Source organism: Archocentrus centrarchus, unplaced genomic scaffold (genome assembly GCF_007364275.1).
Source record: "Archocentrus centrarchus isolate MPI-CPG fArcCen1 unplaced genomic scaffold, fArcCen1 scaffold_41_ctg1, whole genome shotgun sequence".
NCBI classification, from domain to species: domain Eukaryota; kingdom Metazoa; phylum Chordata; class Actinopteri; order Cichliformes; family Cichlidae; genus Archocentrus; species Archocentrus centrarchus.
Window position 1 is genome coordinate 1,532,975 of NW_022060267.1, and position 14,874 is coordinate 1,547,848.

General features: G+C 44.0%; 1 protein-coding gene and 1 long non-coding RNA gene across 4 annotated transcripts in view; one reads left to right on the forward strand and one right to left on the reverse strand.

Annotated features, from left to right (window-relative positions):
* LOC115776949 (NLR family CARD domain-containing protein 3-like) overlaps positions 1-14,874 on the reverse strand; it is a 71,114-nt gene that overhangs the window by 22,082 nt on the left and 34,158 nt on the right. For 2 of the 3 annotated variants that reach the window (XM_030724748.1, XM_030724747.1), the window contains exons 1-2: positions 2,944-3,256; positions 1,499-1,624 (exon numbers count right to left, since the gene is read on the reverse strand). The exons of the other annotated variant lie outside the window; for it this stretch is intronic. In XM_030724748.1, coding sequence (XP_030580608.1) covers positions 1,499-1,605 — 107 coding nt within the window. In that variant the 5' untranslated portion in view covers positions 1,606-1,624; positions 2,944-3,256. Of the gene's footprint in view, positions 1-1,498; positions 1,625-2,943; positions 3,257-14,874 lie in introns of those variants that run through there. 3 annotated transcript variants of the gene reach the window in all.
* LOC115776993 (uncharacterized) lies at positions 10,157-10,718 on the forward strand. The gene is made up of 3 exons (XR_004019555.1): positions 10,157-10,190; positions 10,283-10,501; positions 10,578-10,718. It is a non-coding gene; the product is annotated as an uncharacterized LOC115776993 (long non-coding RNA).

The window sequence follows — 14,874 nt, forward strand, 5'->3', positions numbered from 1 at the left end:
TTCTCCTTTTAAAATCCAACCTTGTTCTCATCAGTCTGCTCACAGCAGCAGGTCTTTACCACAGAAACATCTCTTTTTATTCCTTTAACAGACTCTATCCCCCCTTTCTCCACTCCTGCTGAGGCCACACTGGATGGAGTCCAGCTGCACCTGCTTACTTCCTGTTTTCTAACCAGTAACTTCCTCGAGTACAGGTTTATTCAGAGTCATTACAGAACCATTACTCTCACTCATTTTATTACCTTTGCTCATTTCAGGTGTGTGTACATCTGTGAATGTTAGCAGCTATCATAAGGCTGATATGAAGTCCCTTATTTAGACAGTCCCAGGTGGATGAGGCCTTGGGGACGTCAAAGAATCAATGCAAATGCAGTTTGTTTGAAAGCTTCAGCTTGGCTGTGGAAACCATCGAGCCAAATGCAGAGTTTAAAAAACATTATAATAATATGTGGTGCTGTCCTACAGAGCACTGCAGTCACTGATGCACCTGTGTGACTTCTATTACCTGCAGACTTCTCTCTGGTCACATGATCCTCTGACCATGTTGGGACAAAATGAGCTCCTATGAAAGGATCCAAAACAGGGCTGAGAAATGAGAACATCACTTCCTAACTTTACATCTGATCTGAGATCTGATTACTCAGCTGTGAGCTGACCAGGAGCCATAAACTGCAAACAGAAGCAGCTCACACACACTTTATGAGCACTTCATTTTTCAGTATTGTTTAGTGAAGCTTTAAGGTGCTGATAGGCTGGAACAACCTGCATCATTTCTACCATCACTGGATACAAATGCTTCCTGAGATTTACAGCTGGAATGTTTCTAATCTGATCTCAGATCAGCCTCAGTGATAGAGGACGGCTCTCTGAGCACAGGTGTTTCACTGAGTTAACAGTTCAGGTTAGAAATGCAGCTCTGACACATTCTGGATATTTGAGTACAGTTTGGGATGATGAGTCATTTTAAAGATCCCGTTCTAAATGGATCCAGAACTGGGAAATGGATCCGGGCCTGATCTGATCTTTTCATGGCTCTGATAATCTGTGCACAGACTCAGGTTCTCTCCTTTCTGCTGCCCTTAACTCACTTAAAGGAACTGATGTTCAACATTTAGGAGCTCAGACTCCAACATGAGCCGCTCAGCTCCTTCTGCACTGCTGCAGCTTTACAACACATTCAACACAGGAGCACCAGCGCCACCTGGTGTTTGTGGCTGTAATTACAGAGTGACACACATGCTGGATAAACAGAGTTACTGCAGCTGCATCTGATTTGCACAAACAGCAGGAAGCTGAAGCTCTTTGTTTGAGTGAGAAGGATCAGAGGTCCTTCAGGGTTCGATTAGGAACACAAACCAAAGTTTCCATTAAACAGCCTTTATGCTCTTATATGTGTTTATTACAGAGAAAATCAGATCATGAACCACAGCATCAAGATGAGAACATCAATGACAGAAAGCATTTTATAATGCACTAAAGAAATGAATGGTTCTCTCACAGTGTGGCTGCAGGTTCCTTGCTTAAGCCTGGAGGATCTGCTTTGGACCTGCTCTGACAAACTGATCCTGCAGGCTCTGCTCTGCCCTCCTCTTCCTCCATCATCATCTTCTGGACTTCAGTGGGTCTGAGAGGGAAACCACAAACAGTGATGTTGGAGTGGAAGCACAAACCTCAGGGTCCCACTATAACTCCTCTCAGTCCCATCAAGCTACAAACACACCTGTTCTATGAGAAATATGGTTCCTGTGTCAGACGTATGCTATAAAGTTTTCATTTACTGGAATAAATGAGACAATAGCTGTGTCCAAATTCAGGGGCCGCATCCTTCGAAGGACCCGTCCTCCATAGACCAGGTCCTTCGCGGCCCACGAAGACTGCAAAGGCCGGAGGTGCGCGGCTGTGAAATTGGACGGTCTAACCTTCGTATCTGCGTCACCTGTCCTCACATCTGCGTAGCTCATGTCGCCTACCAAGTATGACAGTGGAAGCACAGCTGTGTAAAAGCAGCTGGTTAAACAGAGAACAAACCTTTGCTCCTTTTTGTGGTTTAATTTTAAATCCTTAATTCAAAATAATTGGTTAAAACAAGCATAACACATTTCAACATCAAGGAATACAGCTGAGTGAATGATTAATTTCCAACTATATTAAGTGAGACATTAATGTTGAATAAAACTATCCAGTTATGATGCTTAACTTTAATTTCAGGCAAACTGATTTGCTGAGGAACAAATGAAACACTGAAACAAACCAAACATCAGCCGTTAGAGATCATCTGACTGAATTATAACTGTGCTTAACTTCCACTCAGCGGAGAAAGCCAGCGGGGGTTTGAAAAGGATGTGCTGGCAGCGAGCCTCGATGGCCCGGTCAGCTGACAGCTAGCGAGGCGAGCTGCTGGTAGAGCAGCAGCAACGGACAGCTCCGAAAACAGCGGAGCACTTTTTGTAATTAAGCGATATCTTGATAAAACGAGCTGATATTTGAGGTTTACACGTTTACATTCTCACCTGAAAACATTTTAAAAGTTCATTTTGTGTCACAGAAACAGTCATTTTTCAAACTTTTTGTCCGCTATTCTCCACCGTTTTTGTGTTTGCGTATTGATGCGCAATGAATCATGGGATATGGTAGGCCACGAAGGATACACCGGACCCATCCTTCAAATTCAAGAAAAGAAGGACGCATTTGGAGGATCCTTCGAATTTGGACACCTTTCGTCGCCTCGTTGTGACGTAATCGGCCTACAAATGCGGCCTTCGAAGGATGCGGCCCCTGAATTTGGACACAGCAAATAAAAGAGTGATGCTACACTGTTATAGAAGGAAGCAGCAGCAGCTGTAAAAGTCAAAGAAGAGACTCACACTGCTGAGCTGGGACTCTTCTTCTTCCTCTACAGTCACACACTCAGAGACAACAACAACAATGTTGTGTTACACTCACCCCGCCTCAGCTCCTCTTTCCTCCTCCTGCTCTCTGAAGGAAAGTGGAGGCTCAGCTAACGGCCTGCTGCAACCTTTCTGTCACAGACTCGCTGTGGGCTCTCTGCGGTCTAAAGGGGGTCCCCCTCGGTGCCGGACCTGCGGAGAGCTGCGTGGACACACAACACGGGGACGGCTTTCCGGGAGAACTCCACAAAACTCCACAAACTCTACAAACTCTACGGAGAAAGGCGCTAAGTTTCCAACACCGACTAACAGACTCACTTTCACTTTCACTTCTCCTCCCTCCGTTTACAGGAAACCAGCTGACAGGAATGAGGAAGCTGGGACTTGTAGTTTTTACCCTCAGTTTCCCCCTTCTTGCTTGTACAGCAGGGATCCTCAAATCCAGGCCTCGAGGTCTGGTGTCCTGCAGGTTTTAGATGTGTCTCTGCTTCAACACACCTGAGTCAAATATAGAATCATCAGCAGGACTCTGAAGAACCTGACTGCATACTGAGGAGGTAATTCAGCCATTTGATTCAGGTGTGGTGGATCAGGGACACATCTAAAACCTGCAGGACACCAGACCTCGAGGCCTGGAATTGAAGATCCCTGTTGTAGAGGCTTGAATCCATCCAGGACGCGCAGTGCATGCTGGAACAGCAACAGCGTCTTTGTGAACATGGATCCACTCTGTGAGCTGGAAACAGCTTCTTTCTAACCGGGAGGAGGCGCTAGCATGGCTGATAAAGCATCTGTAGCTGCTGATGCTGTGAAAAGCACCTGTACAGGTAACACTGTGCTCTGTGATGCTGATGTGGAAGGTGACTGATCTGTCAGTCAGTGAATATAACGAGCTCACTGTGAGCATCTCTGATATCTGTGGCTGTAACACTGAATCAGAGCATGAAGACTTCCTGTTCTCAGACTTCAGCCCATCAGTCTGTGACTCTGATCATTGTTCAGGTCTTCATTGTTTCCAGGAGGAGAAGCACCTCTGAGCTTCTGCTGAGGAGGAGCTCCAGGAGAGCCTCGCTCTCTGAAAGACCTCCATGAACAGCTGCAGCAGCTCTGCACTTTTACAGCCACTTCTGTTCATCCCAAAGCTGTGAAGAGAGCACAGCTTCTTCCTCAGAGTCAGCTCAGCTTCATCACATTAATACTACAGACCAGGGACGCCCAAAGGGTGGCCCGCGGCCCCTGCTGGGCCTTGGAGGTGGTGCAGGTGGGCCACAAGAACTGGGTTTAAAGAGGACTCGTAACTTTATGAGATCAGAAACACTAAAATGTAACAAATGATGCTCATTAAACATGAGGAATGAGCACAGGTGAGTTGTGTCCAGGTAAACAGTCCCTCTGAGAGGAAACAGTGCTGATGGGAATCAAACAGGAAACAGGAACTGATCTGAGTTTGGAGAACTTTGATTGTTTCAGCTGCTCTAAACCAGAGGTGGCAAAAGTACTGACATTCTATAGTTAAGTAGAAGTACAAGTACTTGTGTTAAAAATACTTTGGTAAAAGTCAAAGTACTGGTTCAACTTCTTTACTGCAGTAAAAGTAAAAAAGTACAGGCTCTGAAATGTACTCAGAGTAAGAAAGTAAAAGTAGTTCTTTGGAGGACGTTTCTACCTGATATTGTTGTGTAAAGCTGACTGAAGCTCATTATATATTAAGATAAGATAAGATAAGATAAGATAGTGTTTATTTGTCACATGCACAGTTATACACAGTACAATGCACAGTGAAATGTATTTTGTACCTGCAACCATATATACACACACATATAAATAAGAAGAATAAAAATAAAAAAAAAGTAATTCACACTATACACTATACTCTAAATACTATACACTATACACACTTTTTAAATTATAATATTTACATTGTGCAATAATGGTCCAGTTAGGGCTCAGAGTTGAGCAGACAGATGGCTTGTGGGTAAAACTCTTCTTCAACCTTTCAGTCTTAGCCCTCAGGCAGCGGTAACGCCGGCCTGATGGGAGCAGGGAGAAGAGAGAGTGTCCAGGGTGGCTGGGCTGTTTTAGGATCTTCATGGCCCTCAGCCTGCACTGCTTGGTGTAAATGTCCTGCAGGTTGGGGAGGGTGGTTCTGATGGTCCGTTCAGCTGAACGAACCACCCTTTTTAGGGCCATGAAGTCCTGCTTGGTGCAGTTTCCCATCCAGGTGGTGATGCTCCCACGCATGATGCTCTCGATGGTGCAGGTGTAAAAGTTCCTGAGCACCTTGAGTGGGAGCTTGAAGTCTCTCAGCCGCCTGAGGAGGTAGAGACGCTGTCTGGCCTTCTTCACAGTGATGTTTATGTGATGAGTCCAGGACAGGTCCTGTGAGATGGTCACTCCCAGGTATTTGAAAGTGTCCACTCTTTCCACCTCAGCACCACTGATGACAAGTGGATGGTAGTCCCTCTGCTGCTTCCTGCTGAAGTCCACGATCAGTTCCTTTGTTTTGCTGACGTTGAGCAGGAGGTGGTTCTCCTGGCACCAGTTCTCCAGGCGGGAGACCTCTCTCCTGTAGGCTGTCTCCTCATTGTGAGAGATTAGTCCCACAACAGCAGTGTCGTCAGCAAACTTGATGATGACGTTGGACTCTGACGTGGCCTCGCAGTCATGGGTGTACAGTGAGTACAGCAGAGGGCTGAGCACACAGCCTTGGGGGGATCCAGTGTTGAGGGTGAGGGAGGATGAGGTGAGGTGACCCACTCGTACCACCTGTGGTCTGCTGGTCAGGAAGCTGTGAACCCACCTGCACAGGGATGGGCCCAGGCCCAGGTCCAGCAGCTTAGAGACCAGCCTGGAGGGAACTATGGTGTTGAATGCTGAGCTGTAATCTACAAACAGCACTCTCACATAGTTCCCCTTACCAGTGTCTATGTGTGAAAGGGTCTTGTGGAGGAGGAAGGATATGGCGTCATCTGTGGATCTGTCTGGCCGGTATGCAAACTGTAGTGGGTCGAGGGTGGTGGGCAGTGAGGAGGTGATGAATGTCTTGATGAGTCTCTCAAAACACTTCATCACCACAGAGGTGAGCGCTATGGGCCTGAAGTCATTGGGGCTGCTGGGGTGTGGTTTCTTTGGGACAGGGACTATGATGGACTTTTTAAAGCAGGTGGGAATCACACACAGTTTCAGTGAGAGGTTGAATATCAGTGTAAACACAGGTGCCAGCTGGTCAGCGCAGGTCTTAAGGACACGTCCACTAATACCGTCTGGTCCAGCCGCTTTCCTGGTGTTTACACGTCTAACGCCCTCCTCACGTCGCGCTCCGTCACAGTGAGTGTCTCCGCCCCTCCGGCCGGGAGCGCAGCGGGCTGTCGGCTTCCCGACTCAAAGCGCGCAAAGAAGTTGTTGAGTTCATCAGCCAGAGAAGCGTCGGCACTCACCGGGTGTGTGTGTGGTGCTTTGTAGTCCGTGATGGTGCGTAGTCCCTGCCACAGTCCCCTGGAGTCAGACTGTTGTAGTTGCTGTTCCAGTCTGCGGCCGTAGCGATGTTTAGCCTCTTTCACCGCTCTGCGGACGTTGTATGATGCAACCTTGTAGTCCTCCATGTTCCCAGAGGCGAGGCCGGAGTTGTAGGCAACGGTGCGGGACCTCAGGGCGTCGCGGACAGATTTATCCACCCACGGCTTCTGGTTGGGAAAAGTCCTGATGGTCCTCCTAAGTGAAGTGTCTTCAACAACTTTCCCAATAAATCCCACAACAGTTTCCGTAAACTCCTCGATGTCTCCGCCCGCGCTGCTGCGAAACATGTCCCAGTCGGTTGAATCCAACGCACCCTGCAGAGCGGCCTCTGTTTGATCAGACCACCGTGTCACTTCTCTCACAGCAGGGGGTTCCTGCCTGAGCCGTTGTTTGTATTTCGGCATGAGAAGGACAGAGGTGTGGTCAGACTTCCCAAAAGGCGGAAGAGGCTTTGCTTATTGTAATAATATAAAGATGAGCATAGAAACATTATTCAATCTAAATTTGAATCCTAATGAATGCACTCAGCTTGAATCTGTTCTGTAGGACACAAACTGTGAAAGGGAATTTAAACCCAGCTCTGTTCTCTGTGTCCTCCATAGTAGAGGGTGACTGTGCCTCCACCTAAACACCAACATGAGGATCCTCAGGGGTTCCAGTGGGATTCAGAAGGTGGAGGAACCCTAAGATCAGCTGTAGTGGCTCTGCATGGGGAGAAGAATCACAACTTTCTATTGTAGCTGCAATAAATGATGTTGGTGTGCAGGCTGTGATCAGCTGACCTGCTGCTCTCTGCTTCCTCTTTCTTCCATCTTTCTCCATCTGAGTGAAGTTATCGCTCATTCTTTGCTCTCCCTGAAATACAGCAGCTCTTCTTTTAGCTCGCAGACACACTGTGTGACAAACTGCACACACTTTGTGTGTTTGCTGATATTTGTTGAGCATTTAGAAATGTTGCATTTACCTGACACACGTTACTGTCTTTATTTTTGCTCCTCTGTAGCACAACTATGAACATCTGCCCTCAGTGCGGCCGCTATAACCCCTCATTATAGCTATAAATGATACATTAATTATACGGTTTGGCCTCTTTAATGTCTTTGTATGTGATGAGCCCGGTGATGGAGGACACGCCTGTACGACTGTCTCTTATATGTTATTGTTCCTCCGTTTAGGCTCAGATCGTTGATGTTTGAGGCGCACTGACTGGAAATGCTAACGAGTTAAAGCTAAAGTAACGAGCTCCTTTTAACCATGGAAGAAGTAGAAAGTACAGATACTTGTGTAAAAATGTAGCAGTAAAAGTAAACTGTGGTCAGAAAAATCAATAAGTACAGATACCTGAAAAATCTCCTTAAGTACAGTAATGAAGTATTTGTACTTTGTTACTTCTGCTCTAAACACATATCAGGATCTTTGCTGCCCCGTCTAGGAGGAAGTTCCCGCTCAGCTCCTCCTGAAGTGGCCTGACTCCACGCAGCCCTCCGTCCTCCCGCTCTGTGATCAGTGATTATTGAAAGGACGCTGAGACCAGACTGAACTCCATCCTCACTTTTACATTTGGACATTTCTCAGAGCAGTTTCAGTTAAATCTATCATACAGCAGATGAACTCAGTGATATTTGAGAAGTGAAATGAAGTTTATAGGATTTACAGAAAGTGTGCAATAATTATTTAAACTAAATTAGGCAGGTGCATAATTTTGGGCACCCTTTGTTGTTTTATTGATTTGAATACCTTTAGCACTAATTATTGGAACACTAAATTTGTTCTGTAAGCTCATTGACCTTTGACCTACATACACAGGTGAGTCCAATTATGAGAAAGGGTTAAGGTGGCCAACTGCAAGTGTTTCTCCTCTTTGCATCTTCTCTGAAGAGCAGCAACATGGAGCCTCAAATAACTCTCAGATGAGCTGAAGACAAAGATTGTTCAACATCCTGGTTTAGAGGAAGGATCCAAAAAGCTCTCAGAGATTTCAGCTGTCAGTTTCCACTGTGAGGAACATAGTGAGGAAATGGAAGACCACAGGCACAGTTCTAGTTAAGGCCCGAAGTGGCAGGCCAAGAAAAACCTCAGATAGGCAGAGGCAAGACAACGACCCCAAACACTGCTCAGAATCTACTGAGACCTTCATGCAGAGGAACAAGAACAACGTTCTGGAACGGCCATCTCAGTCCCAGACCTGAATATTACTGAACATCTGTGGTGGGATTTAAAGCGGGCTGACCATGAAACCATCAAACCTGACTGAACTGGAGATGTTCTGGAGAGAAGAAGAATGGTCCAAAATACCTTCATCCAGAATCCAGACTCTCACTGAAGCTACAGGAAGCGTTTAGAGCAGAGCAAATAACATTTAAAGAGGTCCAGTCAGACAAAATTTTATGAGGCCTAGGTCCAGAAGTCCAACTATTTAATGTGATTGAGACTTTATATATATTGGGGTGGGAGTTTAACACGTTAATTACGATTAATTAATTACAGGGAAAATAACGAATTAAAAAATTCAACACATTTTAATCTCACTTTGCACCGTGGAACATTTCTCACTGCAGGAGTTCCAGGCATACAGATTATATCGACACACAATGTGATGAGCGTGATGAGCTGCGTCCAAATTCATGTCGCTTATTTGCAAAAAGTACGGTGGCCGGGAGGTGCAAATCAAAATTACAAAATCTGAAACACTTTTACAAGTGGCAAAACAAATTTACATTTAGAAACAAAATCACATTTTAGAAAACAAATTAACAATACGAGAAACACTTTTACAAGTTCAGAAGAAATTAACATTTCAGAAAACAAATTAACATTTCAGAAAACAAATTAACATCACTCGAAACACTTTTACAAGTGGCAAAATCAACCGGAAAGGGTAGGTACTAACTCCAAGGCTGACCCGGAAGTGATAACGGAAGCGGGCATTTCAACCCAAGATGGACAGCAGTCGAGTGGCGTTTTGCCCGTTTTGCGGGGCACATATGAGTAGATTAACGCGGTTTTGTTTTTCTTGTGGACGGTCCTTAGAGTTTTTAAACGGCACAGAACAGACAGAACGACCAGATATGCTGCAGCAGTGCATACGATATTTTAATGAGGGTCACTCATACGCTGTAATCGTAGACATGATGGCATGTTTACACGGTGTACACATCAGCTTAAGGTCGCTGAAAAGCAAACTGAATGATGCCGGGTTATATCGCAGAAAGGATTTGTCCTCTACCGACGTCATAACTAGGGCAATACGAGTGGAACTTCGTGGACCTGGACAGCTGTTTGGCTACCGCATGATGTGGCAGGTACTCAGACAAAAGTACAATCTGCAAGTGAGGAGGGATCATGTAATGAATTTGCTCCGGGAGCTTAATCCTCAAGGGTGCGAGAGGAGAGCACGCAGAAGGTTTATAAGAAGAACCTACCACTCCATGGGACCGAACTATATGTGGCACGTGGATGGTTATGATAAACTCAAGCCATTCGGTCTGGCACTTTCAGGGTGCATCGATGGATTTTCCCGTAAAGTACTGTGGCTTATATGTGGCGCAACAAATAATGACCCATCTGTGATCGCTCACTATTTCCTGTCATGTGTGCGAAACCTCGGTGTCATCCCCATGAGACTGAGAACCGATTGCGGCACGGAGAACGGGACCATGGCCGCAATTCAGTGCACGCTACGCCACCACCACAATGACTACTACTCTGGAGCGTCCAGCCACATGTATGGCTCATCCACACCAACCAGAGGATTGAGTTCTGGTGGTCCATATTCAGAAAGGGAAGGTAAGTGGTATTCATACTTTAAATTCATTTTGAGTGACCATCGTTTAAACATGGATATGAAAATTATAACACTATATTACTGATTTTTATAGGTGTCAGTTCTGGATGGAGCTATTTGCAGACCTTAGAGAAGCTGGATACTTAAATGGGAGTCACGAGCATCAGTGTCTGCTGAGATATTGCTTTGGTGATGTTATTCAGAGGGACTTGGATGAGTGTATGAGACTGTGGAACAGTCACAGGATCCGCCCCTCCAGAACAGCATCATGTCCAGGAGGAGTGCCAAATGAGCTCTACTACTTACCACACAGGTAATACTTTGGTGATAGATGGTATTTTCCATTTTATCATAAATTTAAATGTAATCATATCTTCTCTGTAATATAGGTTTGGCTCCAGAGACTGTGGATTTAAAATCCAAATGACTGAACTGGATGCCTTTCCTGACGTTCATCTGACAAGAGCTCCATGTGGGGACCCAAACATGCAAGAATACTTGGACTTTGCAGTGGAGCACAATCATTTACAGAAGCCAGAACAGTGGCAGTCTTCAACTGAACTATATCTGAAAATAAAAGAAATTGCTCAGCTATGAATTGAAGGGAAGTTTATTGTAATGATGGTGGAACATGTACACAACTTGTCACCCACAGTTTCAGTATTTAAAATTTGGAAATAAATGAATGAAAAACAATTGTCAAAATGCTGTCTGAGGGGAAAAAAAGACATGCTTGCTTACCGCAATTTTAAAGTATTTTAACAAAAGTAACTGCACCTTTAAATGCACATAATACCAACAAAGAACAAAAAACATTTTGAGTCCAAGTTTTCCTGCTTTAACATACCTGATTCAGATGATTGCAGTTTAAAAAAAAAAAAAAAGCCTGTTAATCAGTTATTCAGGATTAGGATCTCTGATCTAAAACGTGCAGGGCATTGTGCCTGGATGACCAGGTTTGAAAAACACTACTCTAATTGTTATCTAGCTATATAGTTTATAGACAACCAAATCCTGGACTATTTTGAATTCCAAAGTCCATTTGTGACTTAAACACACTATATGAATCCAGAAATGGTAATTTCAACAAGTTTGAACATGTATTTGCCATTGGGAGTGGAACGTCATCCAGGAACTCTATTTGTGGCAGTGGTTCCAAGCCAGATGGGGGAAGTGATGTCAGCCCAGTTGCAAACATCAAAATGTCTTCCACAGACACAGCAGCCTCGCCTTCTGCAAAGAAATAAATGTTCAAATATACCAGGCTAACGTGGTTTTCCAAGTAGGTACAAATAAAACCTTACAAACCTTCACAATCAAGGAGATAGTCTGCCCAGCAGGCCAAGGTTTGGCTTTCTTTCAGTCTCCTATTACTCCCTGAAGGGCTGAGTGAGGTTTGAAGAGTCTCTCAAGCTCAAAGGCAGTCAGTCGCTTTCACAGTGGCACAGGACAGGGGTCAGCAAAGTAGGGTGTTGCTGTAGTGCAGTCAGGAACTGAAGAGCTGAAAGACCATCTTTGAATCTACAAAGTGAACACACTGTTACACAGATATGTAGATGTTGCACACTAAGGCAAAATTGTTTGTCACAGTGACTGATAACAGATACACGTGCCATGGAGCATTACAAACTAAACATTCCTACATTAAAAAAAAAAAGAAAATTACATCATTAAAATATCTTACCTGTCAATTACAGATGAGTTGCGGTCAAAAATATACCACTGGAGGTAGTTGGCCACAATTTCTGTCTTTTCGTCCACAGCAGCCACATGTCTAAGACAGCCTGCTGTCTGCAACATTGTGCTGTGTCTCATGATAATTCTTGTAGAGCATCCAATGTAGCAGCATTCTCAATCTGAAAGACAAAGAGACATACCCAACACATTAAATAACTATGTGTTAATCTTGACCATTTTTATTTAGTGACATATATAGCATGCTGTAACCCTACAATATCATAAATTCATAATTCTGCAAATGTATATGTGTGGGAACTAAACATCATCATTGAACAGTGCAGGAACTATGTTAAACTCTGTCCTACCACACTGGATTTATGTTATCCCCACCTCTCGCAAAGCTTTCCCTATTTCTTCATCAGTTATTAAATTAACTGTTGGTTTGAATGAAGGCTGGCCAGCAAGATACTGTACAAGATCTTCTGACAGGAAATGGGGTCCCGGACCTCCATGTACAACTGAAACTGCAATCATCTGTCCTGCCAGGAAGTATTCATCCTCCCTAACAGCTGTGAATGAATTCATATTGTAAAATGAAAACATACATTATTTACTTTAAGATATTGGGGGGAAAAAAAAAAAAAAAAAAAAAACATATTCTGTGTCACATATCTGTTACTAATAACCATCCATTAGTATAGCACATATCTAACCCTATGCATACCATTTGCATTATAGACCAAGAACCGATGTCCCTCTGGTCCATCAAAAATTGGCCGGTCTTTCAGGTGCTTCATTAGCAGAGTTAAAAAATTCTCATCTTGGACCACCTGTGTCAATCCCTTCCTCATAAACACCTGCATCATCGGTAAATCTGACCAGCATGTCACAGTTTTCAGAATATGATGAACGTCTGAAAATGACATTACCTGTCCTGGCTGAATTGTAGCTTGATGTCCCAGTGCATCTCTTAAACACAATGAAAATAATAAAATGATTACCACAATAGTCATATAAGAATGTAAACAAGTACATGACAGATTCCTCTTGGTTGATAAATCATTAGAAAGGTTCTCTCTCTGTGAAAAAGGCTAGATGCAAAAATCTACTTACCTTTCATTTTCAGACTTATCTTTGGGAGTTCAAAAACCTGTGAGGAAAGTGCATAAATTTATCAGCAGTTTCTAATAGCTTCAATAGCTAATTTGTGCCACCACAGTTTCACAGTGAGCCGAATCAGACAGTCCAGTACTGATTACACGATCAGTACTATACAACTTACCTGGACGTGTTTTTGTTCTTTAGCCCGGTGTCTTCCTCTAGGCCCGTAGTTAAAAGACTGACGCTCTTTGGACTTCGAGCTTCGGTATTCCAGGAACTGTTTATATGACGGGCAAGGTTTTTTTCTGCTGAAATTAACAAAGCTCTGTCTCAAAAAACAAAATGAGCTAACCAATGACACTAATAGCTTTCATTCGTATTGGCTACTTCAGATAGCGAGCGCTATGCTGCACTTACTTTGTTTAGCATTATCCGGCTGTTGACATATCCCCTGTGCCTCTGGACCTTCCGTCTGTTCTGTCCCATTTAAAAACTCTAAGGACCGTCCACAAGAAAACAAAACCGCGTTAATCTACTCATATGTGCCCCGCAAAACGGGCAAAACGCCACTGAACTGCTGTCCAGCTTGGGTTGAAATGCCCGCTTCCGTTATCACTTCCGGGTCAGCCTTGGAATTAGTACCTACCCTTTCCGGTTGATTTTGCCACTTGTAAAAGTGTTTCGAGTGATGTTAATTTGTTTTCTGAAATGTTAATTTGTTTTCTGAAATGTTAATTTCTTCTGAACTTGTAAAAGTGTTTCTCGTATTGTTAATTTGTTTTCTAAAATGTGATTTTGTTTCTAAAATGTAAATTTGTTTTGCCACTTGTAAAAGTGTTTCAGATTTTGTAATTTTGGTTTGCACCTCCCGGCCACCGTAAAAAGTGCTCCACTGTTTTCGGAGGTGTCCGTTGCCGCTGTTCTACCAGCAGCTCGCCTCGCTAGCTGTCAGCTGACCGGGCTATCGAGGTTCGCTTTACCCGGACAGAACGTCCGACTGCGGTCACATCATTTTCAGCCTCCCGCTGGTTTTCGCCGCTGAGTGGAAGTTAAACACAGATATAACTCATTCAGACAGGGGCGTGGTGGCCATCGGGAGGTTTCCCGAACGGCCAGTGATCAGATTTTTTTTTTTTTACCCAATTAAGCACAGCAGCTGCAGCTCTCGTGGCCAACAGGTGCAGTCCACACCTGCAATAAAGTTCTCTTGTCTTAAAATTATGGTTTGTCGGTTTGCCTCTCCAAACCAAGCTCCCGGGCTGAACTTTAACCCCAGCCAGCCCCTGGTTGCTATGTATATTAATTCATTCATCAACCAAACTTAAATCAGTATTTCTCATGTTAAATACTGAAATGCGATTAAAATGCGATTAATTTCGATTAATTAATTACAAAGCCCCTAATTAATTAGATTTATTTTTTAATCAAGTCCCAGCCCTAATATATATATATATATATATATATATATATATATTAGGGCTGGGACTTTAACGCGTTAATTTCGATTAATTAATTACGGGGAACTTAACGCGTTAAAATTTTAACGCATTTTAATCGCACTTTGCACCGTGGAACGTTTCTCAGTGCACGAGTTCCCGACATACAGATTATATCGATGCACAATGTCCAAATTAGGGGCTGCATCCTGCGAAGGACCCGGGCCCACGTCTTTCGCAGCCCACGAACACCACAAAGGCCGGAAGTGAGCGGCTAGCCTTCATATCAGCTGCCGTCACCTCTGCGTAGCTCATGTCGCCTAGCAACGTGAGTGTGAAGCACAGCTGTGTAAAAGCAGCTGTTAAACGGAGAACAAACTTTTTCTCCTTTTTGTGGTTTAATTTTAAGTCTTTAATTCAAAATAAGCTGTTAAAACAAGCATAACACATTTCAACATCAAGGAATACA